This window comes from Pleurodeles waltl, chromosome 12 (genome assembly GCF_031143425.1).
Source record: "Pleurodeles waltl isolate 20211129_DDA chromosome 12, aPleWal1.hap1.20221129, whole genome shotgun sequence".
Lineage (NCBI taxonomy): Eukaryota > Metazoa > Chordata > Amphibia > Caudata > Salamandridae > Pleurodeles > Pleurodeles waltl.
Genome location: NC_090451.1, coordinates 642,530,773 through 642,548,667, shown reverse-complemented (window position 1 = coordinate 642,548,667; position 17,895 = coordinate 642,530,773). Strand labels below are relative to the sequence as shown.

General features: G+C 47.2%; 1 protein-coding gene across 1 annotated transcript in view; it reads right to left on the bottom strand.

Moving 5' to 3' along the window:
- Positions 1-17,895, bottom strand: part of ATP8B2 (ATPase phospholipid transporting 8B2) — a 448,074-nt gene that overhangs the window by 153,605 nt on the left and 276,574 nt on the right. The window contains exon 19 of the mRNA XM_069218199.1: positions 4,241-4,352. Within this exon, the coding sequence (XP_069074300.1) occupies positions 4,241-4,352 (112 nt within the window). The remainder of the gene's footprint in view (positions 1-4,240; positions 4,353-17,895) is intronic.

The following is a 17,895-nucleotide window of genomic DNA, read 5'->3' as shown; positions in this document are numbered from 1 at the left end:
TTGATACTTTTCTCTGCTCTGTCCTGGTTTCTAGTCTCTCGTGGTCCCTGCATCAACAGATGTATCTGAACCACTTGACTGTGTAGCATTTCCATGTGCTCAGTCTTCTTATTTCCCCCTAAGAATTTCCACCATCGTGTGGGGGTAGTTGAAGGCGTCCGACTTCTAGGGATTCAAGAGCCATGCTGCCAGATTGAGTGTGGCTGATTAAATGTGGCATATTCCCCTGTTCACCACAGTTAGCAAATCCTGCATTGATCTTTTGGGTGTGACCTGTCCTTTGGACATCTCAAGTAGGTCCTAGTACCACGTTTACCTGGTCCACCATGGGGCGATGAGTATGAGTGACATCCTTGACTATTTTTTTTTTTTTTAATACACTTGGGATCAAGGGAATCCGTGGAGAGGCGTATGCAAATCTCATTAACTGTTTATCTACAGGGTGTTCCCTCTGGATTGATGGTGTGGAAATATGGACGTAAGGTCTTCTATGCTTGGAGTGCCCCACTGTCCGAACACATTGTCCAGTACGTCTTGCTTTATTTCCCACTCAAAGCAGGTATTTTCCTGTCTGTTTAGTCTGTCGGCTTCTGATCTCCTGGGAGGTGTATTGGTACCATAGTGGTGTGTCGTTGCAGAGCCCGCTTCAATATATCTGGTGCTAGTTTGATAGCGGAACAACTTTGTACTCCCCAATTTGTTGAGGTAGAACATTGTCATTGTGTTTCACATGTGCCTGGAAAGCTTTCAATGCTAAGAAGATCGTCTCCAGTTCAGTAGGTTTGTGTGTTTCCCCACCTTATGGTCACTGTGGGAGCTGGTAGTCTGAAAGGTTTCTCTATTGTTACATTCTTTCTGTTCCATCATTCTACTTCTTTATGAACCGTTGCAGTGATACCCACTAGATCCTCTCATCGCATTGTAGCCTGTGACCATCTATTGCAGAGCCATTCCAGTATGGGGCACATGTGCAGTCTTGCATGCAGCATGAGTGGGATGCATCCACAATGCCATCCCGCCCATCAATTTCATACAGTCCTCACTGTCAGACTGACCCTTCTGGTAGAAAGGAGTCTGCTTGGTTATTGTCTCCTGGGCACTGGGTATGCGTGTGCTGTCCTCAAGTTCAATGTTGCCTCCAAGAATACATTCCTGTGCTCTAGATGTGGAGGTGAATTGTTGTGGTTTTGCTGTGAGCTTGCTTTCACTAGCCAGTTGTCCAGGTACGGGTAGATGTGTATACCCTGTCTTCTCAGATGTGCGCCAAATGTGAAGATTCTCGGTGCTGATTTCATTCCAAAGGATAGAACTCTGATCTGACAGTGTACCTTGTCTAATATGAATTTGAGGTACTGTTTGTGTCTTTAGTTCATTTGTATGTGCAGGTAAACACACTTTAGGTCTATGGCGGCCGTGTAATCTCCCCCCTTTGGGAGTGGGTTTACCTCTTGTAGCATTTTCATCCTGAAGGGTTGTGTTCGCATGAACTTGTTTAGATATCGGAGGTCTGGTATTGATCTCAGCATTAGATCTTGCTTGAGTACTAGGAAGTACTGCAAGTTGATACCTCTTCCTGTCCCCCTTGAAAGGACTTATTCTATGGCTCATTTTTAAGTGAGCTCTGGGTTGCCAGCAAAAGGGCCATCTTGTTGGTTGCTGCCACTGTTGTTGTGAGCACTGTTGTACAACTCGCAGGCTGAAGCCCTGTTGGTGTTGTTGTGAGGCTGGTGGGAATTCTCCCCTGCCTGCTGGTCTTGCGGTGGGCATTCCCCCTTTCCAGAAAGATCCTCTGAATTGAAATGCCCCCATTGCTTTAGCAGTCACTTGATCCTTTATTTGCTGTATTGCCTTGCCCACAATTCTTCTGAGTAAGGCTTTTCCGATAAGAGGCATGTTAAATACTGATGCCTACACCTCTGCCTTAAACCCAGAAACCCTTAACCATGCTGTACTCTAAGAGTTGTACTCTCTGCACATCTGCCTTCTGACGGTGTCTGCTGTGTCCACTGCTGACTCGAGGAAGGAGTTGGCAATGTTCTTGCCCTCCTGGATCACTGCTTCGGCATGATGACCTCCATCTGCTTCCATTGTTGTTGGCCAAAGCGGTTGAGGAGTTTGTTCAAATTCACAATTCTCCATTTCATACCTGCTTTTTTTTTTCCATCTTTCTTCCCTTCAGATCCATTCTCCTGCTCTCCTTTTCTGGTAATGGCCCATTAAATGTGGGCGTATTTTTCCTCTTCCTGGCTGTTACCACTATAATGGAGTCTGCAGGCACATTTTCTTTGAAGTACTAGCGGTCTTGTGTGAGTGTTTTTATTTCTACTCCATCTGCAGGCTAACTGCCCTTGCTGTGGCTGGCTCCCGGAATTAATCTTTACCTTGATTCAGGATGTTGGAAAGCCTAGAAAGGCAGAGGTTTGCTTTCAAAGAGGAAGCATGAGTCCTATCCCTCCTCCTTGAGCTGGACCCCATAAGTGTCTGCCATCCCCTTGATGAGTCCATTGTACAGGGACAGGTCCCCCGGAGGCGAGGGCCTCAAGGCCTAATTGTCGACAACCTCTTCAGAGAATTTGGTGTCAAGATCGTGTCACGTTTTGTCAGGCTGCCCCTGTCCTTCAAGTGAGGTGGATTGGTCCTCTTTGTGGTTTAAGAGTTTGTCCTGCTCCTCTTTATGTGGCTCCGGCGTCCCGCGCGCCTTGATATTTGGTTGGTCCTCTCCCATGTCACTCTATTTCGAGGGCCTTGAAAGGATGAAGAATCCTTTTACAGGGTAGTCAAGCTCCTTCGATCACCGTGAGAGAGCAGCAATCTTGGTTTCAAGCCAAAGGAGCCTTCCTCTTCGAGGTCGCTGGCATTTGTGGCTTCAGCTCTCTGTCCTTTTCCTTCGCCCCTTGTCTTGTGCCAGCTGGCGTTAAAGGTTGGCTTAAGGGCTTGCCATCATTGGTGTACTTTGTTCGGGACCGGTGCAGCTCTTTATGTTTGTGCCAACCATCGGATGTCGAGTGTGTCGATGTCAACACTGAGATGGTTTTTGAGGGTCTAGAGTCTGTGTCTTTCCGTGCCTTGTTTAACTTCTGACATTAGGTCTTCTCAATCTCTCTCACCGCCCTCCTTGTGCCCTAGATCCTTTCGACATCTGACGTTCTCTTTGGTCTCCAGACTCCCTACCCTCTGCCGGCTCAGCCACCTCAACATTCCCCTCCTCATCTTTACTTGGCAGACTTAGATCCTTGAAGGACTGATGGTTCTTTTGGGAATCAGCTATGGTGTGGAATGCCAGTCACTGTTTCAGTCTTGTCTTACGGATGAATACAGTGCAGGACTTGCAGTCTTTGGCGTTATGGTCCATCAGGAGACACAAGTTGCTCCCCTCCTGTGGGTCCCTCTGTGAGAACTTGTGATGGAAGTTGTGCCAAAATTTAAAGGGGTTGTTCTCCCTGCCTTCCCTCTTCTCAGTCCTTCGAGTGCTGCACTTCCCAGTTATCTCTGATGTTTCTTGGTGGAAAAAACTTCAGTATTTTTCTTTGTTTTGAATTAAATCCTTCAGAGCTCCTCAGTCACGCTTCCAGACCCAATGGTGGAAAAAAGAATCTGCAGATGACGACTATGCACTGGAACTTACTGGGCACATGTCTGATGACACTTATACGGGATGGACTTACCACCAAATGATGGTCTATGACGCCCAAAGGGGAACCAAAAAGAAAAAAGAGAAGGCAGATAAAATACGATTCCAGAACCAACCATTAGATGATGGCGGAATAGAAGCACAGCGTGTGAATCCAGAAAAAGAATCATGCTGCAAAACTCTCATAGCCTCCACAGTGCATAAACAAACCTATTGAGTATCCACTATACAAGCCAATTTACAAAGTAATTCACATGTCTGCAATGTACAATGTGCCCCAAATCCTTGAAGTCTTCCACTACAAAACATGGTATCTTTAACCTCTCTCTGGCACCTTTAAGAGCATGCATTAGCTCTGACAATTGTTGCTTTCCTCCTACTTCCTACACATTTTTCTCACTCATGCCCTTTCTACTTTAAAAAAAAAAATGTTAAACTGTTTATTGCTTCCAAATTTCTTCTCTCAAGTTTCCTCTTGCTTCATATCCCGAAAGCCCTCTCATTCATTCACTGCCCATTGCCACGTTCAATTTGTAATCTGTACTTAACTTCCTTTCTAGCACAAAAGGTGGGTGATTAGACCAGAGCATGCATAGGAATAGTAAACACCTTGTTTATCTCCAGTGAGCACCCATATCTTGATGTTAGCAAGAGTTAGGATTGCAATTGTTTCAGGAACGCCCTCCTGCAACTTGTCCTCGATAGCTGTGGCCCCCAACAACTGCAAAAAAGGAAAGACAGGAAAGGGATGTGAATTCTAAAAACTGGAAAGGAGTAAAAACTGCAGATTATAAGTAGCAAATGGTTAAAAAAAATGTTCTTACTGTTTAGTAATTGCAGTTTAACCTTAGTGGGAAATAAACAACTTTTACAAGGCAGACAAACTCTTGCAGTTAATGTTACTATGTAATCCCCAGAGATGACATTCCCTAACGCAGTACTGAATATGTCAGGTCCAGAGGAGATTATCTTTCAATTTCTACTTTTAATCAACGGAACTTTTTATTTTACTCTGCAGTCATGTGAAATAATAAGCTTCATTTTTCAGAAACCAGGAAATTAGCAAAACATCAAATGACCAACAGCCAATCAACAGTCTTGAATACTCGTCCAACAGAAAAGTTACTTCCCATCGATAATGCTGTTTTTGGTGGAAGCTATCTATCCACAGATTCCACACCTTGCGAATACTCTCCGGCACGAGACTGAGTACAGAGATTCTTTTTCTCCATAATTCCTTTGAGAGACAGCAGGTGGCGTTATGTGGCTTCTTGTTGGACCTGTCTCCCACTGACATCAGGAACCCTACAAAGCTGCCACCTCCGCGCAAGTCAATTTCTTTATGATATTCATCTGTGCCATCGGTCATGGAGTCTTCAATAATCAGATTGTGCCAGTGGGCAGATCTACAGATTGTCATATTATTAAGGACTGGATGGGTCGATGCCACAGGTCAGTGAGGAGGGTGGGTTCATGAGGAATCAGTGGTTAGAAAGAGCATCCTACAGAAAGAGTGCTACTAAAGGTAGGTAACTTGTTCTTCCATTGGACACTTCTACCTGCAGATTATTTGTCTTCCAGATAGATACTAAAGCAGTACCTTTTCAGGTGGTGGGTCTACCTCAGACCAGGAAACCCTGTAGGACAGAACAGGCAAAAGGCACCTCCCACCAGACCAGTATGTCTAGTAGTAGTGCTTTATGAACATGTGGAGTGATGCTCAGAAAGCAACCTCGCAAAGGCCCAAAATTGGCACACCACTCGCTTGTGTGGTGGCAATGGCCTTAGCTCTGGTGGAATGCACACAAAGTCCTTGTTGAAGCTGCTTCTTGGCCAGACCCTAACATATTTTGATACATAAGATCACCCCTCTGCAGACAGTTCTTCTCTGGCCAATTTTACCTTTTTTTGCCCCCAGAGAACCCTACAAAAAGCTGATCGTCCACCCAGTACTCTTTGGTGCGATCAATGAAAAAGCTAAGGGCTCTCTTTGATTCAAGGTGATGAAGTCTTTCTTTTTTGATGGTTAAGACAGGGCAAAGAAGCTTAGCAGGATAGGGCAGGACATGTACCTGTGTGTTTTACATGTCCTGGTAGTGACAAACTCACAAATTTGTTTTTAACTACTGTAAGGCCTGCTCCTCTCACAGAGCAGCATTAGAACTGCCTTTATATACTTTTAAGTGGTAGGTTCTGATCTGAAAGGAGTAGTCCTGTCATCTTTAGTATGGCCAGAATGGTAATAGAAAATCCTGCTTACTGGTCAAGGTGGATTTAATATTACTAATTTAGAAATGCCACTTTTTGACAGTGGGCATTTCTCTGCACTTACTACTATCTGTGCCTTATAGTCTGTCTCCAATCGGGTTATACTGGTTGACAGCTCCCCTTGTGCATTCCACCCAGACAGCCATAAACACAGGATACTCAGTCACATCTCTATTCATCTGCATACTGAATGGTTCTCCCTGGGCAGGAAGGGTGGAGGGGCTCCCTCTTACAATTCAAAGGTCAGTGGCCTGTCCTCACACAAATGACTAATAACCCCTCCCCCCACAGGGATCCTGGCAGGCAGTGCTGGGTTGAAAGGGGAAATGGTGCACTCCATAACCACTCTTTGAAGTTTCCCCACTTCAAAGGCATTTTTGGGAATATATATACTGAGTCTCTGACCCCACCAAATCAGACACTTCGGGATCTGCAGCTGGACTGTATCAGAGGGACTGCCTGGCTGTTCAAAGGGCTTATCTGGAATGCTCTGCTTAGAAGGACAGTTACCCTGCTTGTTGTCCTGCCGCTTGCTGACCTCTGACTCTGCTGGAAGGACTTTGCCTTCCCCACAAGTGTTCTCCAAGGACATGGATTGACATTACCTCCTGTTCTGAAGGCTCAGGGCCACAAAGACTTCATCTACTAGCTTCTAGCTAGTTTACAGACTTCTGCCTGATGCTGCACCGCTGCCTGCTCTGGCTCCTCGCAACTACCACAGCCTGAAATGCAAACAACTGACGCCGCACCAGCTCCAGCAGAGCCTCACGTCCACGACTCCGTGCAACGTCTTTGCTTCTTTGTTTTCAAAGATACTGTGCCTGGGGGTCTGTGCGACTCTGTGACCAGCGCCAGTGGCATTGGACTATTGGGAATATCAACGACGTCGTGACAGCCCCAGTTGGAGCTATTGCATTTTTAAGCGCTTTATTGGGATTTAATCTTAAAAAATGTATATCTTGGCTTGTACACAGTGGATTTTTGACACTGTGCCCTTATTTTATTCAGTTAAAGATTATTTTATTTTCTAAACTAGTGTGGTGTACTTTTGTGGTGTTGTTAGTGTGTTATCGTACAAGTTATTGCACAAGTACTTTACACATTGCCTTCTAAATTAAGCCTGACTGTTGTGAGCCAAGCTACCAGAAGGTGGGCACTGGATAATTTGGATTGGGTTGCAACTTACCCTGACTAGGATTGTGGTCCCTACTTGGACAAGGGTGTATACTTCTGCCAACTATAGACCTAATTTCTAACAAAGTGGAACTTTTGTGAAGGATTAAGGTGGAACTGAGGCACACTAACAGAAAAATCCAACAATATCAACAGGTTAGCCTCCATCTGGAGATAGGTTAAGATTGTTTAGGTGAGGCCACCTTTAGCAGCCAGTCGACGAGGTACAGGAAGACTGGTATTCCCAACCTCTGCAGATAGACGGCGACCACCCCAGTTTCATGAACAACCGAGATGAACTGGTAAGGCTGAAAGAGAGCACTGAGAATACAAAGTTCTTATGGCCTACCTGAAACCATGGGTAGTGTCTGTGAGAATACAGGACATGGTGTGAAAGTCGGCGTCCTGTAGATCCAATGCCACCATTTAGTCACATGGATACGGGGCAGATAAAACTTTGGCCAGGGTGAGCATTTTGAATTTGTCTTTCTGGATAAAGAATTTCAGAGGTTAAGGATAGGGCGCAGAGCCAGGTCCTTGTTCATCACCAAAAAGTAAGGATTCTGGACATTTTGTAGCACATACTGGTTAGAGGTGATACTCATCTCTCCAGGGATGTAAAATGTAACGAGAACTCCTCCTGGGTGATCAGGAGAAGCTAAAGTGTTTTATGGCAGCTGTTGGGGGGAGGATTTGTTTAGTTGTCTGTCACTGGGGCCTTGATGGTGCTGGGCGGATCAAAGGGTTCTGCCTCGAAAGGCCTGGAAGGCCTCTTGCTGTTGAGGCAAGGTCTAATGCTGCCCATTGTTGGAACATCCTTGCTAAGCCTTGAAAGGGACAAAACTGCTTTAAAGGCAGTGTCACCCTGGGAGGAGGCTACCATCCAGTCACCTGGATCCAGTCAGTACCTAGGGTAGTGTGAGCATTTTAAATTTGCTCTTCCACAAGAAGAAGATAAGAGGTTTAATATAAAAAATAGGGTGTACATCTTCATCCTACTTCGGGATGAAGAAATAGCAGGACTAATAACCAGTCTCGATTTCTGAAATTGTACCCTCTTTATTGCCTCTTTGGAAAGTAGATCTTGCAACTCTTGCAATAAAATGGACATGTGCTTCTTTGAAAGCTGCTCTGATACGGGGGGGATGTGGCATGTCAGAATAAGAATTGAAGGGCACAACTCATCTGTAGGATATGACTGTTTACCACCCTTAAGGGAAATGTCCGATTCTGACTCCTACAGGATGGCTGTGTAGCACTAGGGGCAAACTAAAGAGGTTTGGAAGCTGATGCTGCAGGGGAGGGGGACTGGGAAGATCTGTGATCTTAGGGACCAGTGCAATGCCTGCCTGATCCCAGTCTACTGCTTGTTCACCCGCTGGCAAGAACAGAGCTTAGAACAGGTGCCCAGTGACAGTTGTGTGTCAATTAGGGAGTCATTAAACTGTAGTAAAGGCTCAGATAAGATCTGCAAAAGGTACAAACCATCTCTAAGAAAAAGGTAACTTACCTAGTAAGCATATGTTAGTGGCGTGCAGTGCTGCAGATTCAAATGCTTAGCATAATCCCACCATCTAGCGCTGGGCTGAGATGTGAGCAAGTTGCTTTTCTTCAAAGAAAGTCTTTCGAGTCATGAGATATGGTGATTCCTCCTCTTGCTGGCAACACTCATGATCATCGATTCCATAGCTAGAGTGTTTTCCCACAAAGCGGGTGAGGATGAAATGTGAACCATAGTGTAGTATAATGCGGTGTTCATGCTGAATGAATGAGTGATAACTTTTAAAGGTAACTGTAACAACCACATGTGTCCGGGGAGGAGGGGTGGGCGCATGTGAATCTACAGCACATGGCACAAAGAGATACTTATTGGGTAAGTAACATTTTCCGTTTGAGGCAAGTGTAGCTGTAGATGAACATGCTTAGCACAGACTGAAAAGCAGCCCTCCTCCATAGGTGGTGGCTAGCCTGTGGGGGGGTGTGAGAAGGTAGCCTCTTTCTAGCCTTGTTACCCCCACTTTTAGCCTGTTTGTGAGTGTATGTCAGGGTGTTTGTCACTGTTTTCACTGTCTCACTGGGATCCTGATAGCCAGGCCTCAGTGCTCATAGTGAAAACACTATGTTTTCAGTATGGTTGTTATGTGTCACTGGGATCCTGCTGGTCAGGACCCCAGTGCTCATAGGTTTGTGGCCTATATGTATGTGTCACTGGGACCCTCTCACACAGTGCCCCAGTGCTCATAGGTGTGCATGTATATGTTCCCTGTGTGGTGCCTAACTGTCTCACTGAGGCTCTGCTAACCAGAACCTCAGTGGTTATGCTCTCTCATTACTTTCAAATTGTCACTAACAGGCTAGTGACCATTTTTACCAATTTACATTGGCTTACTGGAACACCCTTATAATTCCCTAGTATATGGTACTGAGGTACCCAGGGTATTGGGGTTCCAGGAGATCCCTATGGGCTGCAGCATTTCTTTTGCCACCCATAGGGAGCTCTGACAATTCTTACACAGGCCTGCCACTGCAGCCTGAGTGAAATAACGTCCACGTTATTTCACAGCCATTTTACACTGCACTTAAGTAACTTATAAGTCACCTATATGTCTAACCTTTACCTGGTAAAGGTTAGGTGCAAAGTTACTTAGTGTGAGGGCACCCTGGCACTAGCCAAGGTGCCCCCACATTGTTCAGAGCCAATTCCCTGAACTTTGTGAGTGCTGGGACACCATTACACGCGTGCACTACATATAGGTCACTACCTATATGTAGCTTCACAATGTTAACTCCGAATATGGCCATGTAACATGTCTATGATCATGGAATTGCCCCCTCTATGCCATCCTGGCATAGTTGGCACAATCCCATGATCCCAGTGGTCTGTAGCACAGACCCTGGTACTGCCAAACTGCCCTTCCTGGGGTTTCACTGCTGCTGCCAACCCCTCAGACAGGCAGCTGCCCTCCTGGGGTCCAGCCAGGCCTGGCCCAGGATGGCAGAACAAAGAACTTCCTCTGAGAGAGGGTGTGACACCCTCTCCCTTTGGAAAATGGTGTGAAGGCAGGGGAGGAGTAGCCTCCCCCAGCCTCTGGAAATGCTTTGTTGGGCACAGAGGTGCCCAATTCTGCATAAGCCAGTCTACACCGGTTCAGGGACCCCTTAGCCCCTGCTCTGGCGCGAAACTGGACAAAGGAAAGGGGAGTGACCACTCCCCTGACCTGCACCTCCCCTGGGAGGTGTCCAGAGCTCCTCCAGTGTGCTCCAGACCTCTGCCATCTTGGAAATAGAGGTGCTGCTGGCACACTGGACTGCTCTGAGTGGCCAGTGCCACCAGGTGACGTCAGAGACTCCTTGTGATAGGCTCCTTCAGGTGTTGCTAGCCTATCCTCTCTCCTAGGTAGCCAAACCCTCTTTTCTGGCTATTTAGGGTCTCTGTCTCTGGGGAAACTTCAGATAACGAATGCACGAGCTCAGCCGAGTTCCTCTGCATCTCCCTCTTCACCTTCTTATAAGGAAACGACCGCTGACCGCGCTGGAAGCCTGCAAACCTGCAACATAGTAGCAAAGACGACTACTGCAACTCTGTAACGCTGATCCTGCCGCCTTCTCGACTGTTTTCCTGCTTGTGCATGCTGTGGGGGTAGCCTGCCTCCTCTCTGCACCAGAAGCTCCGAAGAAATCTCCCGTGGGTCGACGGAATCTTCCCCCTGCAACCGCAGGCACCAAAAAGCTGCATTACCGGTCCCTTGGGTCTCCTCTCAGCACGACGAGCGAGGTCCCTCGAATCCAGCGACGCTGTCCAAGTGACCCCCACAGTCCAGTGACTCTTCAGCCCAAGTTTGGTGGAGGTAAGTCCTTGCCTCACCTCGCTGGGCTGCATTGCTGGGAACCGCGACTTTGCAGCTACTCCGGCCCCTGTGCACTTCCGGCGGAAATCCTTCGTGCACAGCCAAGCCTGGGTCCACGGCACTCTAACCTGCATTGCACGACTTTCTAAGTTGGTCTCCGGCGACGTGGGACTCCTTTGTGCAACTTCGGCGAGCACCGTTTCACGCATCCTCGTAGTGCCTGTTTCTGGCACTTCTCCGGGTGCTACCTGCTTCAGTGAGGGCTCTTTGTCTTGCTCGACGTCCCCTCTCTCTGCAGGTCCAATTTGCGACCTCCTGGTTCCTCCTGGGCCCCAGCAGCGTCCAAAAACGCCAAACGCACGATTTGCGTGTAGCAAGGCTTGTTGGCGTCCTTCCGGCGGGAAAACACTTCTGCACGACTCTCCAAGGCGAGAGGGATCCGTCCACCAAAAGGGAAGTCTCTAGCCCTTTTCGTTCCTGCAGAAACCTCAGCTTCTTCTGTCCAGTCGAAGCTTCTTTGCACCCGCAGCTGGCATTTCCTGGGCATCAGCCCATCTCCGACTTGCTTGTGACTTTTGGACTTGGTCCCCTTGTTCCACAGGTACCCTAGATTGGAAATCCACAGTTGTTGCATTGCTGGTTTGTGTCTTTCCTGCATTATTCCTCTAACACTACTCCTTTGTCCTTAGGGGAACTTTAGTGCACTTTGCACTCACTTTTCAGGGTCTTGGGGAGGGTTATTTTGCTAACTCTCACTATTTTCTAATAGTCCCAGCGACCCTCTACAAGGTCACATAGGTTTGGGGTCCATTCGTGGTTCGCATTCCACTTCTGGAGTATATGGTTTGTGTTGCCCCTATCCCTATGTTTCCCCATTGCATCCTATTGTAACTATACATTGTTTGCACTGTTTTCTAAGACTATACTGCATATTTTTGCTATTGTGTATATATATCTTGTGTATATTTCCTATCCTCTCACTGAGGGTACACTCTAAGATACTTTGGCATATTGTCATAAAAATAAAGTACCTTTATTTTTAGTATAACTGTGTAGTGTGTTTTCTTATGATATTGTGCATATGACACTAAGTGGTACTGTAGTAGCTTCACACGTCTCCTAGTTCAGCCTAAGCTGCTCTGCTAAGCTACCATTATCTATCAGCCTAAGCTGCTAGACACCCTATACACTAATAAGGGATAACTGGGCCTGGTGCAAGGTGCAAGTACCCCTTGGTACTCACTACAAGCCAGTCCAGCCTCCTACATTGGTTGTGCAGTGGTGGGATAAGTGCTTGAGACTACTTACCACTCTTGTCATTGTACTTTTCATAAGAGAAAAATATACAAAACAAGGTCAGTGTATATACACATAGCCAAAAAGTTTTGCATTTCCTCTTTTCACTCTTTTCTAAGTGCTGAAAAGTACTTCTAAAACTTTCAAAAAGTTCTTAAAAGTTTAAAAAGTTTTTTTTCTGTCTTTCCAAAAAGTTCTGAAAACTTTTTTCTTTTTTTCTATCACTTTAACTCTCTCTAAAAAAATGTCTGGCACAGGCAAAAATGTTGAACTGTCCAAACTTGCATATGATCACCTTAGCTGGAAAGGAGCAAGGAGTCTCTGCATAGAGAGAGGTTTGAGTGTAGGGAAGAATCCTTCCTTAGAACTGTTAATTAATATGCTTAGAGTACAGGATAAGGCCATGAGTGCCAAATCTGGTGAAAAAGTAGCTAATGGTTCTCAATCTGATCCAGGGACTCCCCTAGGAAAAGGTTCAGGAAAGAAACTTCTCAGCCTGCCCATTACTAGACAGTCTAGCATAGTTGGTACAGAGGTTGAATCACACCATACTGATGGTGTGCTCTCACATTATACTGGTAGCCAAGCTGTTAGGGTGCCCTCTGTAAGGGACAGGTCTCCTTCTGTTCATTCCCATCATACCTCTGTATCTAGAAATGTCCCTCCCACCCACCCTGATGACAGATTGTTAGAAAGGGAGCTCAATAGATTGAGAGTGGAACAAACCAGACTGAAGCTCAAGAAGCAACAGCTGGATTTGGATAGACAGTCTTTAGAATTAGAGAAGGAAAGACAGAAGTTGGGTTTAGATACCCATGGTGGCAGCAGCAGTATTCCCCATAGTCATCCTGCAAAAGAGCATGATTCCAGGAATCTGCACAAGATAGTTCCCCCTTATAAGGAAGGGGATGACATTAACAAGTGGTTTGCTGCACTTGAGAGGGCCTGTGCTGTACAGGATTTCCCTCAAAAGCAGTGGGCTGCTATCCTATGGCTATCATTTAGTGGAAAAGGTAGGGATAGGCTCCTTACTGTAAAAGAAAATGATGCTAATAATTTCCAAGTTCTTAAGAATGCACTCCTGGATGGTTATGGCTTAACCACTGAACAGTACAGGATAAAGTTCAGAGAGACCAAAAAGGAGTCTTCACAAGACTGGGTTGATTTCATTGACCATTCAGTGAAGGCCTTGGAGGGGTGGTTACATGGCAGTAAAGTTACTGATTATGAAAGCCTGTATAACACAATCCTGAGAGAGCATATACTTAATAATTGTGTGTCTGATTTGTTGCACCAGTACCTGGTAGAGACTGATCTGACCTCTCCCCAAGAATTGGGAAAGAAGGCAGACAAATGGGTCAGAACAAGGGTGAACAGAAAAGTTCATACAGGGGGTGACAAAGATGGCAATAAGAAGAAAGATGGTGAAAAATCTCAAGATAAGCATGGGGATAAGGGTAAAACCAAAGATCCCACTTCAAATCTTAAACACTCTTCAGAGGGTGGGGATAAAACTAATTCTTCCTCTTCTTCCCAACCTGCACACATTAAAAAGCCTTGGTGCTTTGTGTGTAAAAATAGAGGCCATAGGCCAGGGGATAAGTCCTGTCCAGGTAAACCCCCTGAGCCTACCACCACTAATACATCAAGCTCTAGTGCCCCTAGCAGTAGTGGTACTAGTGGTGGGACTGCTGGCAACAGTCAAGCAAAGGGTGTAGTTGGGTTCACTTATGGGTCCATAGTGGAAACTGATGTAATCAGTCCCAAGACAGTTTCTGTCACACCTAGTGGCATTGGCCTTGCCACACTGGCTGCTTGTCCCCTTACAATGGATAAGTACAGGCAGACAGTTTCAATAAATGGTGTTGAGGCCTTGGCCTACAGGGACACAGGTGCCAGTTTCACTTTGGTGACTGAAAACCTAGTGCACCCTCATCAACACATCATTGGACAACAGTATAAGATTATTGATGTCCATAACTCCACTAAGTTTCTTCCCTTAGCTATAATTCAGTTTAGTTGGGGTGGAGTTACTGGCCCTAAGCAGGTGGTGGTATCACCTAGCTTACCTGTAGACTGTCTCTTAGGTAATGACCTAGAGGCCTCAGGTTGGGCTGATGTAGAGTTTTATGCCCATGCAGCCATGCTGGGCATCCCTGAGGAATTGTTCCCTCTCATTTCAAGTGAAATGAAAAAGCAAAGGAGAGAAGGCCTGAAAACTCAGGATCCCTCTCCATCAACAGGTAAAAAGGGTATCACAGTATCCCCTAACCACCCTACCATTCAGGATACTATTCCTGTGGTGGGAGAAACCTCTCCTGGGGTGGCACCTGTTCCAAGGGAATTATCAGCTGGCAAAGCTGGACTCCCTGAGGTGGAAGTACCTCTCTGTGGGATAACTAACATTGGTGAGAAAAACAGCACCATTTTAGTTAACATGGAGCATCCCTCCAACCCTCCCAGAGAAACTTTAGTGCAGAAACCCTGCACTACCTCACAACACTTAGGACAGCATCCCTGCCCTAGTGTGGAGCTCATAGGACAGCATCCCTGCCCTGCTCCAACTCAAGAGAAACAGCATCCCTGTTCTCTCTTCCAGCCAGATGGACAACGTTTTTGCCCAGCTATGGCTTTTCTGAGACAGCATCCCTGTCTGGCATTTCCATCACTACAAATAGGTTCAGTGGACAATTCCCACTGCTCTAAACTAAAACTTACTGATAGAAACTCTGAAAATACATCTTCACATTGTTGCTTAGCTAAAAACTTCAAACAGGGTGGTTTACATCCCCACAGGGAAGTAACCATATAGTGGATGATAAAGGGAGTAACCAGTCTATTGCAGAGCTACTCTCTACTTATCACCACTTAGACAATAAAGTCTCAACTGGCCAAGGTTAGCCTTATTGTCCTTCGTTTGGGGGGGGGGGGGTTGTGTGAGAAGGTAGCCTCTTTCTAGCCTTGTTACCCCCACTTTTAGCCTGTTTGTGAGTGTATGTCAGGGTGTTTGTCACTGTTTTCACTGTCTCACTGGGATCCTGATAGCCAGGCCTCAGTGCTCATAGGGAAAACACTATGTTTTCAGTATGGTTGTTATGTGTCACTGGGATCCTGCTGGTCAGGACCCCAGTGCTCATAGGTTTGTGGCCTATATGTATGTGTCACTGGGACCCTGTCACACAGGGCCCCAGTGCTCATAGGTGAGCATGTATATGTTCCCTGTGTGGTGCCTAACTGTCTCACTGAGGCTCTGCTAACCAGAACCTCAGTGGTTATGCTCTCTCATTACTTTCAAATTGTCACTAACAGGCTAGTGACCATTTTTACCAATTTACATTGGCTTACTGGAACACCCTTATAATTCCCTAGTATATGGTACTGAGGTACCCAGGGTATTGGAGTTCCAGGAGATCCCTATGGGCTGCAGCATTTCTTTTGCCACCCATAGGGAGCTCTGACAATTCTTACACAGGCCTGCCACTGCAGCCTGAGTGAAATAACGTCCACGTTATTTCACAGCCATTTTACACTGCACTTAAGTAACTTATAAGTCACCTATATGTCTAACCTTTACCTGGTAAAGGTTAGGTGCAAAGTTACTTAGTGTGAGGGCACCCTGGCACTAGCCAAGGTGCCCCCACATTGTTCAGAGCCAATTCCCTGAACTTTGTGAGTGCGGGGACACCATTACACGCGTGCACTACATATAGGTCACTACCTATATGTAGCTTCACAATGGTAACTCCGAATATGGCCATGTAACATGTCTATGATCATGGAATTGCCCCCTCTATGCCATCCTGGCATAGTTGGCACAATCCCATGGTCCCAGTGGTCTGTAGCACAGACCCTGGTACTGCCAAACTGCCCTTCCTGGGGTTTCACTGCTGCTGCTGCTGCCAACCCCTCAGACAGGCAGCTGCCCTCCTGGGATCCAGCCAGGCCTGGCCCAGGATGGCAGAACAAAGAACTTCCTCTGAGAGAGGGTGTGACACCCTCTCCCTTTGGAAAATGGTGTGAAGGCAGGGGAGGAGTAGCCTCCCCCAGCCTCTGTAAATGCTTTGTTGGGCACAGAGGTGCCCAATTCTGCATAAGCCAGTCTACACCGGTTCAGGGACCCCTTAGCCCCTGCTCTGGCGCGAAACTGGACAAAGGAAAGGGGAGTGACCACTCCCCTGACCTGCACCTCCCCTGGGAGGTGTCCAGAGCTCCTCCAGTGTGCTCCAGACCTCTGCCATCTTGGAAACAGAGGTGCTGCTGGCACACTGGACTGCTCTGAGTGGCCAGTGCCACCAGGTGACGTCAGAGACTCCTTGTGATAGGCTCCTTCAGGTGTTGCTAGCCTATCCTCTCTCCTAGGTAGCCAAACCCTCTTTTCTGGCTATTTAGGGTCTCTGTCTCTGGGGAAACTTCAGATAACGAATGCACGAGCTCAGCCGAGTTCCTCTGCATCTCCCTCTTCACCTTCTGATAAGGAAACGACCGCTGACCGCGCTGGAAGCCTGCAAACCTGCAACATAGTAGCAAAGACGACTACTGCAACTCTGTAACGCTGATCCTGCCGCCTTCTCGACTGTTTTCCTGCTTGTGCATGCTGTGGGGGTAGCCTGCCTCCTCTCTGCACCAGAAGCTCCGAAGAAATCTCCCGTGGGTCGACGGAATCTTCCCCCTGCAACCGCAGGCACCAAAAAGCTGCATTACCGGTCCCTTGGGTCTCCTCTCAGCACGACGAGCGAGGTCCCTCGAATCCAGCGACGCTGTCCAAGTGACCCCCACAGTCCAGTGACTCTTCAGCCCAAGTTTGGTGGAGGTAAGTCCTTGCCTCACCTCGCTGGGCTGCATTGCTGGGAACCGCGACTTTGCAGCTACTCCGGCCCCTGTGCACTTCCGGCGGAAATCCTTCGTGCACAGCCAAGCCTGGGTCCACGGCACTCTAACCTGCATTGCACGACTGCACGACTTTCTAAGTTGGTCTCCGGCGACGTGGGACTCCTTTGTGCAACTTCGGCGAGCACCGTTTCACGCATCCTCGTAGTGCCTGTTTCTGGCACTTCTCCGGGTGCTACCTGCTTCAGTGAGGGCTCTTTGTCTTGCTCGACGTCCCCTCTCTCTGCAGGTCCAATTTGCGACCTCCTGGTCCCTCCTGGGCCCCAGCAGCGTCCAAAAACGCCAAACGCACGATTTGCGTGTAGCAAGGCTTGTTGGCGTCCTTCCGGCGGGAAAACACTTCTGCACGACTCTCCAAGGCGAGAGGGATCCGTCCACCAAAGGGGAAGTCTCTAGCCCTTTTCGTTCCTGCAGAAACCTCAGCTTCTTCTGTCCAGTCGAAGCTTCTTTGCACCCGCAGCTGGCATTTCCTGGGCATCAGCCCATCTCCGACTTGCTTGTGACTTTTGGACTTGGTCCCCTTGTTCCACAGGTACCCTAGATTGGAAATCCACAGTTGTTGCATTGCTGGTTTGTGTCTTTCCTGCATTATTCCTCTAACACTACTCTTTTGTCCTTAGGGGAACTTTAGTGCACTTTGCACTCACTTTTCAGGGTCTTGGGGAGGGTTATTTTGCTAACTCTCACTATTTTCTAATAGTCCCAGCGACCCTCTACAAGGTCACATAGGTTTGGGGTCCATTCGTGGTTCGCATTCCACTTCTGGAGTATATGGTTTGTGTTGCCCCTATC